The 9,304-nt window shown below is 37.6% G+C and overlaps 1 protein-coding gene across 1 annotated transcript; it reads right to left on the minus strand.

Annotated features, from left to right (window-relative positions):
- Nucleotides 1-2,586: 2,586 nt before the first annotated feature.
- LOC113282194 (zinc finger CCCH domain-containing protein 15-like) lies at nt 2,587-5,549 on the minus strand. The gene is made up of 3 exons (XM_026531160.1): nt 5,425-5,549; nt 4,026-4,898; nt 2,587-3,835 (listed from the first exon to the last, which is right to left on the minus strand). Exons 2-3 carry the CDS (start codon nt 4,887-4,889, stop codon nt 3,485-3,487), a joined length of 1,215 nt encoding a protein of 404 aa, XP_026386945.1. The 5' UTR covers nt 4,890-4,898; nt 5,425-5,549; the 3' UTR covers nt 2,587-3,484.
- Nucleotides 5,550-9,304: the final 3,755 nt, after the last annotated feature.

Genomic DNA, 9,304 nt, shown 5'->3' on the forward strand with positions numbered 1-9,304 from the left:
CCGAGCACATCCCAATCATCATTGGAGGAAAGCAACGAAAAGTCTTCGGGAAAATCAAGGGCATCGTCAAAGAGTTCCCCTGCGGAATATATCCTGTCAAAGGAGAACTCTTGCGAAATGGTGGGGAGAGTTTCTGCAGCCTCACCAGCAGGAGCAGACATGTCCGCGATAACACTGTCGTCAGCCACCGCAGTATTATTTCTCCCTTCAACACCATCACAACCCGCACCAATCTCTTTCTCGACGTCAGGAGGGGAAGTATCAGTGCGTTCTTCCCCATCAGACATTTCATCCTCGGCAAACTCTTCGTTCACCGGACTGGTAACTTCTTCATGAACCTCAGCCTCACCCGTTACAATGGTAGAAGACTGCTTGGGCCCAATATTTTTCTTTTTCGACACCTACAAACCAATACACGTTCCACAAAAAGAGTTATGTCCTCATACACAGTTTGATTTTCAAAAAAAAAAAAAAACCACAAAATTAGCAGTCCATCTCAACATAACCCAGAAACCCTAAAACTAGCATACATGCTTGAATTCCCTAAAACCCTAAAACCCTAAACTTAAAAGTCCAATCAACACAAGTGAAACAATGGCCTCCTCGACTTGAGAAGAAGAACAGGGGCAAACTAGCATAAATGCATCAAAAGATGTTATTCATCACAAACAAGGGACGACAGCAGCAGAAAATTTACAATCAACACAACTTAAAACAACAGAAACAAAGAAAAGAAACCTTACCACCACAAACAAAATCCCGAAAGAAGACAACAAACCAGAAACAAAGAAGAAACGAGCGTGATTAATGCTAGGGAAGAGAGAATTTAATGGTTGAAGAACAAAGAATGAAGACTGACAGGGAGAATGAAATTAATTTTCAAGGAGAATGAAATTAATTTTTCTCTCCTCTCCTTAATATACTCGAAAGAAAGAGAAGGAAGTTAATGGAGGAATGGGAAACGTTCCCATTAAATGAGCAGTTAATGCACGAGTAAAAAACATGCCCAAGTATCTAGGAGAAGTTATTAGGAGAGAGGAAGAATATGTAACGTCTGTTTTCTTCAATGCTCCCACTAAACACTCAAGCCCGAAGAAAAGGGGCAAATTATGTGTGCATATTTCATCATCAAACACGTGTATATAGGAAGACACGTGGAGAGCATGCGGACAAAGTCATCAAAACATGATGGCACACGCCCACAGCCAAGAAGCCCATCCCGTCGACGTCGGATCTTTGCCCGAACAAATCTAAAGGCATAAGTTAAAAGATGTACCGAAAACACGATGTACTGCGGAGCACCAAATAACTCCCGAAGAGTTACTTTATCTCATCCCCAAAAGAAGCCAAGATCAACGGTGAAGAGAAGGTTAACTGACATGGACGTGACAGGGGCAGAAGACACTTGTCTGACACGAGCATGCGTCTCAACTACCCGCATTAAACACTCTGAGCAGTATACGTGTCGATCAACCCGTGGAACGAACGAGGATGACTCTGCGTGATTAAGTAATGAACGAAGACCTCCGCGTGATGGACACAAAGCACAAGAAGATAAGGTTCCAACGGTCCTCAGAAACGGGTCCCACACTCTAACCCTATAAATACCCCCTCTCCACCAAGAGTAGGGAGATCGAAAAATCAGGGAGAGAAGGAGAGAGAGAAGGATTGTGAGTGTAAGTTTATCTTTTACAATACACAGACCTATGTAAACTCCAAAGTCACTCGACTATCTCTGGAACCATCAAGTATATAGTGAAACAACAATCCCGTGGATGTAGGCCTTAGTGCTGAACCACGTAAACCCCAGTCTTATTTACATTTCAGCACTTTGTATTCGTCTAACACTCCATGAGTTTTACTTTTATACTTCGTTTTCTTTATCTTCCCCTATATAAACACCTCTGGCAATGACATTAGATGAGGCTATGATAAACCCGAAGGTTTTGAGCCAAGGAATCAATGTGATTGTCTCTTCAGAGCGAGTATGTACCTAGAGTGCGAACATTATTTGTAAACATATATATGCCTTCGTGATTTACGTGTTCACACAATCATCAATTTCTGAAAAAATAAGATTGATGTTGACGAATATAACTGACTTTACTAAGCCTGATAAACCGAAAAGATATATGCGTGAGTTATAAGCATCTAACTGATCAGAATTAATGCATGCCCATATATATGGAGTAGCTGAGAAGTAGATGTTATATGCCTTTTAGTTATGTTTGGTGGACACTGGACCAAATTTCGGTTACACAAATCTCTCAATGCCAGACCAGATTGGGATTGCTGCTTGGTGGTTGGAATGTTAACTTTATTTGGAGGGTCACAGCAATATTAGCCTCCAGCTAATAGGAAGCTTCAAAATCAAGAGAAAGGTATACAACCTTCAGTGATCACTTCACTTGACTATATGGAACTGAAGTAACTAGCCTAGATAGTTTACATCACATGAAAGTATCATATAATTGGCAATGTCCACAAATGTTTCTAGTTCCAGAGCTATTAATTCTCCATGTAATTAACATTCTGGTATGATACTAGTGTGTATACATGACCATTTAATAAACTCGGAGGAAAAGTAAAAAAAATAGGCATTATGATGAGGAAACTTGAATCAAAGATTGCTTACTGTTTAAGAAAGTTCATCATTACAAATTACCATAAGAATGAACTATAATGAATATAAGTAGCGTACTAATGATCGATCAAGACGATTAAATTCCAGTTTAACCAACAAATAATTCTGTCTGCTCTGGTCTCTCTCTTTCTCTATGTATGTACTGTGTACTTGGGCACAGTCCACTCTTGCAATAAACGTGACTACTCAACAAGTACCTCTTCTCAGATATAGGCCTAATCTATAAGAATTTTACTAAAGTAATAGCAAAATCCGAAAAGAAAAAAAGCAGAAAAGGGAAATAGAATAACCCCAAAAATGCTGACGGTGTGGTAGATGATCAAGATACCAAAATCCAACTTACGACGATTCCCTGACTGGCTGACTCCCATATAGCTAATTAAGCAAATATCAGAGTATCACACTATCACCCTCTATTTTTTGTACCATTTCTTCTCTTCTGTCTTCAAAATAAACCAGTGATTCCCATATATAGGTATAGCTAAGCTCATAACAAAATATCACCCTCTCTGTTTGTACCATTTCTTCTCTTCTGTTTTCAAAATGAACCAATATATGCTTAGAAAATCTGCAACCCCCTCATCTTATTATCAATGACTTTATCTCACGGGTGCTTCTATTTTTGTTTTTCTGTCTTTATTGATTCTGATGTGCATACTGATACTGCCATACTCTGTCTATATATACACTGAATATACTATCTCTCTCCCTTGTAGCTTCCTTTTTTCTTTCCTTCTTTTCTGTTGCTTTTTTCCCTTTTTTTCATTTTTTCCATACTGCTTCATCACTCTCCATTTTGCTATTCACATCTTGCACGTAGGTAGAAGCTAGACAATCTAATTAAGAATGAGTAATACCGGTACGCTTCTCTTGATCAGTCAGGGCATGACGGAAATGGCAGCGATGACCATAAGGACAGAAACCTCCATTTAAAACCATTCTGCAAACCTCAGTTTTGTACCTAGGATGGCGAATCACAGGACGTAGTTCACGAATTCCATGCGCAAATTGACAATGGTCCCCATATGGACATACACCTGTTTCTTGCCACTTATTGCATAACTCTGTCTTTGACATTCCTTGATTGTATACATCCAATTCCAGTGGGTCCTCCTCCTTCTTCTCCTTTTGATCATCAACTCCTTTTTTGTTCTCACCAACAGCAGGAACAGTAGGCAAATTAACTCGAGGCTGTTCCATTCATACAACAAAAAATTACTAATCAAATCTAAATATTGCAAAATACTTGAAATGAGGACTAAAAAACAGCAAAATTTATCAAATAAACTTCATTTTAATTCGAAGAACTCAACAAATGAATAAATCACTATTAAACAGAAATTAGTATGAAGTAACTTAAAATAAAACCAATGATTCTTACCGCAGTGCTAGGAATGAATGGTTTACTAGCAACACAAAGTCGGTTGGCTGTTTTGTTGAAAGAAGGAGCAGTTGTATTGGTAGCAGCAGGATTATTAGATTGATTCATCTTCAAGTAAGCACTAGAACGAATGGAGATGCTCTTTGGCAAAGAAACTCTATCTGCTTGAACTTGAACTGGTTTCTCATCAAATCCCTTGCTATTATTCCCGATTACACTGGTTGGACTCGTAACTGGAGCTTCACGACTCGGTGCAACTCGGTTGTCATTCTTAGGTCCACCACCTCCACCAGTACTGCCTCCATTATCTCCAATGTTGAGAGAAGGAAAATCCTTGATGATCGAAAGAGTTGGAAATCCAGAAGAAATGTAAGCAGAGCGGTGATTCTTCTGATGATTGCCAGAAACCTCAGTTGATAGACTTAATCGATTTATCAGATCTCTGTTAAGCAATCGAAGGGCAGCATTTTCTTGACTTAATATATCAACTTTCCTTGACGAATCTTCGAGATAGCTCCAACATAATTCATACCGATCCATTAATTGTTCATACAGTAGAATGACACGAGCAAGGTAAAGTCGATCCTCTTTTGTAATTTGATTGTTTTCTTCATTAGAAGAAGATGAAGATGAAGAAGGAGTTAGATAAATTGAGTTACAGATTGATGATTTTGGCGGGAAAGTTGAAGAATTCTGAGAACTAAATCTTGAATCACCACCCGATGATGATGATTTATGATTTGGTGATGCTGGTACATAGTAATACTCTACGTTACTCAGTGAACGAATCGGTGTCTGATAATCTATCGACGACTTCATACTGCTACTGCTGTCCTGAGATTTAGACGAATCGTTTTTCTGCATCTTCGATATCTAGCATGAATACATACAAAACCGATAATCAGAACATCAACTTTTAAAAGAGATAATCAAAATATCAATTTCCAAAACCTAATTACTACTAAATCAGAGAAATTCCTCATCAAGAAAGTTAGGTTTTCCAAAATCAACAACAAAATGAAATTGATTACCGCTGAATGATTCAAGAAACATCATATCTTGAAAGATACAAAAATCAAACCGACTAGAAAATAGCTAGAAACAGCTCAATCAACGAATTCGAACATCTAAAAAACCCTAAAATTTCCATGAAACTTTTCCGAACCGCCTCAGATTGAAACAACACCAACATCAATCAAACCTAAATATACTAACGAATCAGTAAGAAATCAAATCAAAAGACAATCTACAGAGAAATTAAACTACATTGAACTTAGAACATTAACAAATCGATACTTCGAACTGATCACAAATCTAAACACAGATTAGTTTATGATCATCATCATCATCACAATGATCATCATCAAGAAATCGCAGAGATTCTTCAAGAAACACTCACAAGTTGAGAAGCGTAGATGAGAAGATTCTTCGGTGAGAGAAACAGTTAGAGACAGAGAGATTCAGAGAGAGAGAGAATGTGAAATTAGTAATGAAGAATCTGGAAATGAAAGACTGAAGAGTAAGACCTTTATATAGAGGAGAGAAAGAAACAGAGTTGTCCATCGGCGAGGAACTTGGGTCGGTTCTCTTTCTACTGAGTTTAACAGAAATGTGGGACCCACGCATACAACTGTGAAATCTGATGTGGATGCGTATTTTTCGCTTTTTTATTGACGTGGAATAACAAACTCTTACGAGCATCATTTGCCGTTGATTCATCCTTAAGCCTTGGGAAAACTGGGGTCCAGCAGGTGAGATTGGTGATAGTATATGTGTAGTAGATTAATACAATAGGGCGTGTTGCATGGAATATTAGGATTTAACTGAGTTGAGATATTTCTACGTGTGATTTACCGAACGAAATGTCGTCTAAAAGGAGAAAACCGTCGTCGTACGGTAGATTGTAGTCCTCATTGTTTCAAGATGCATTGCATCACTGAGGGAATTAAGGATAATTTTCTTGGTACTTATGGTCTGATTCAATGTTTTTGGATTAGTTAAAAATTTGTCCAAAATTTACATTAGTGATTCTAAACGGACGGAGGAGAAAACAACCAAAAAAACCCGCCTCTAACAGTTTTCCAACATTTGCGGGTTCTACTGGGCCCCACCTCTTCGGAAGTTAGCATGGGCCCACGTATTTTGTGTCTGTCGGTTTTTTTCATTGTTTTTCAGCTCGGTTTGTTTAGACTTTTTGAAAACAGTTGAATCTGAGTTTTTGTGCATCCGTATCTTTTAGGTTGTTCGACATCTTAATTTCCTTCTATAATTTTGATAGTTATGCAACAAGAGTTAGGATTTTCTTAATTTTTCTGAGACTAAAAGTAGGCAAATATTTGGTGCTTTTTACGTAGAGGGTGTTTCAAATATCAGAAGAGGATTAATCCTAGAAGTTAAAAGTCAAAAACAATTTATTTCTAGCATATTTGGATGCACATCCACAAATAATTTAGTGACTTTCACAAGTCAAAAATTAAGAAATTAATTTGGGTGTAAAATTTCATAACGAGTGCTTCTAAAAACAAAATAGTCGACTTTTCGTGATCTTTGCTTCCAATTTCTGTTTCCGGAGAAGCAAAAACACTTATACTTTTGGTATTCAAATACTGTCAAATTAAGTTATATTATTCGTTAAAACAAAGGCATAATATCAGACATCAGAATGCGTAAAACCACATGACAAGGGAAAGGATTTTGCTCTCGCGCTGCTAGATCAAACTTGATCTAGCAGCAAAATAACCTAGCACGTGGCGTTTTTCTGATGTCATCCAACCAAAATATTAACTCTAGTTAAATGTTAACTTTAACCTTATTTTAGATATGTCCGACTTCCAACCAGAGAAGACATGAACCACTGGGTAACTTTTTTACTCGAAGATTCACGAGTAAGAGCATACGGCAATGGCAGAACAATACAGATTCAAATATTATGAATCTTCGAAAATTCAAAAATTCGATATAGTCATATAGATTTTGTTGGTTAAACTTCAACAAAGAAGTCACTAACAAGCTGGTTAGGACAAGATTAGGAAATTGATGTAATCCTAAGGGAATTAGAAGTCATCTAGTTCTAAAAAAAGGAAAGACATGTAATAAGGTAATAGGACTAGGAAAAAGAATTCATAGTTCTATATATATATGATCACCAAAGTTTTGGTTGATCATATGAGCAAGATTAGAGCTTGTGTTTAGTTTTGAGAGATTTTCTAAACATCAATAAAGAGAGTTGTCTTTATATAAGCTAAGTTTCATCTTGCAGTTGTCATTAATTGGTATCAGAGCTTGTCTACACCGAGCCATGGGAGACGAGAGCACCATCATACGTGCAAAAGATTTCACTCCACCATCAATACAAGTTCCAATCCTCAACGCCACAAACTACACAGTATGGGCCATGAGAATGAAGGTACTGATGAAAATCTACAAAGTTTGGAAACAATTGATCCTGGTACATTGGACCCAGACAAAAACAATGTTGCCATTGGATTACTCTTTCAAGCAATACCAGAATGTCTTGTTCTACAAGTTGGTGAACAGGAAACTTCAAAGAAAATTTGGGATGTAATAAAGGCACGTAATCTCGGAGCTGATCGAGTTAAAGAAGCCCGTCTGCAAACCTTAATGTCTGAATTTGAAAGAGTGAAGATGAAAGACACAGATACTATTGATAGCTTTGCAGGAAAGCTATCAGAGATAGCCTCAAAAGCTGCGTCACTTGGACAATCCATTGATGAAGATAAACTGGTAAAGAAGTTTCTCAATAGTTTACCAAGATCCAAGTATATTCATATCATAGCCTCTCTTGAACAAGTCTTAGATTTAAAGAAGACTAGTTATGAAGATATAATTGGAAGATTGAAAGCATATGAAGAGAGAATCCTTGATGAAGAAAACAATGAAGAAACTCAAGGAAAACTCTTGTACACAAACTCTTACCAACAAAACTCTGCGACAAGAGGAAGAGGTCGTGAAAGAGGTGGTAGAGGAAACAGAGGCCGAGGAAGGGGAGGAAGGTTTAACTCGCAAGATAGAACAACAAGTCAGAATGATCAAAACCAAGGGAAAGAAAAGAAGGATATATCAAACATTATTTGTTACAGATGTGATAAACCAGGACACTTCTCCTCTGTATGCCCTGAAAGAATACAAAAGATGGAAGAAACAAACAAGAATGAAACAAGGAAAGCAGATACAGCTCTTTTCATGCACGAAGTTGTATTCTTAAACGAAGGAAAACTAATACCAAAGAACTACGAATCAAAGGATGGAGAAGAAGGAATCTGGTATTTAGATAATGGAGCCAGCAATCACATGACTGGTAAGAGACACTACTTTTCTGAACTCAATGAGAAAATCAAAGGACAAGTGAAGTTTGGAGATGGATCTTCTGTAGAAATTGAAGGGAAAGGATCAATTCTATTTCAGAGCAAGACCGGAGAACAGAAGCTTGTCACAAACATCTACTTCATCCCAAACTTACAAAGCAACATTCTAAGTTTAGGACAAGCTACAGAAGTTGGATGTGATGTTAGAATGCGACAAGATTATCTAACAGTTCATGACCCAAGTGGAAGACTTTTAGTTAGAGTCTCACGCTCACAGAATAGACTCTACAAGATAAGTCTCATGATTGGAAGGCCATTGTGTCTGAATATGAGACTGGAAGATCAGACATGGAAGTGGCACGCAACGTTAGGACACATAAGTTTCAGAACCTTAAAAACTATGTCTCAGAACAAGATGGTTCGAGGGCTACCACAGATAAACGATGAATCAAGGATCTGTGAATCATGTTTAGTTGGGAAACAAACGCGTCAAGGTTTTCCAAAAGAAACAACATTCAGAGTGGTAGTAAGTCGCGACGTGGTGTTCGATGAGACAGCACATTGGAACTGGAAAGAAACTAATGATGGACCAAGTAGGGATCCAGGTATGTTTCACATGATATGGGGTCAAGTAATTGATGAAGGAGAAGGACCCATAACCATCAACACTGAAGAGAATCACTATGATAATCAAGAAGAAGAAGAGAATATTGAAAACACTGAGAATAACGTATAAGAAGAAGAAGAAAACCAAGAAGCTCAAGTTATTCCACCATTGCGAAAATCAACAAGACAGATACAAAAGCCACAGTATCTGAAGGATTATGTTCTTCAAGCTGCAGAAGAATGTGAGATTATGCTACTTTCTATTAATGATGAACCAAGGAATTTTCAGGAATACAAAGTTAGATCAAATCTTAAGAGAAATCAGATTTGTTAAGTGCTCTAAAGAAA

The sequence above is a fragment of the Papaver somniferum genome, chromosome 5 (assembly GCF_003573695.1).
Source record: "Papaver somniferum cultivar HN1 chromosome 5, ASM357369v1, whole genome shotgun sequence".
Taxonomy (NCBI): Eukaryota; Viridiplantae; Streptophyta; class Magnoliopsida; order Ranunculales; family Papaveraceae; genus Papaver; species Papaver somniferum.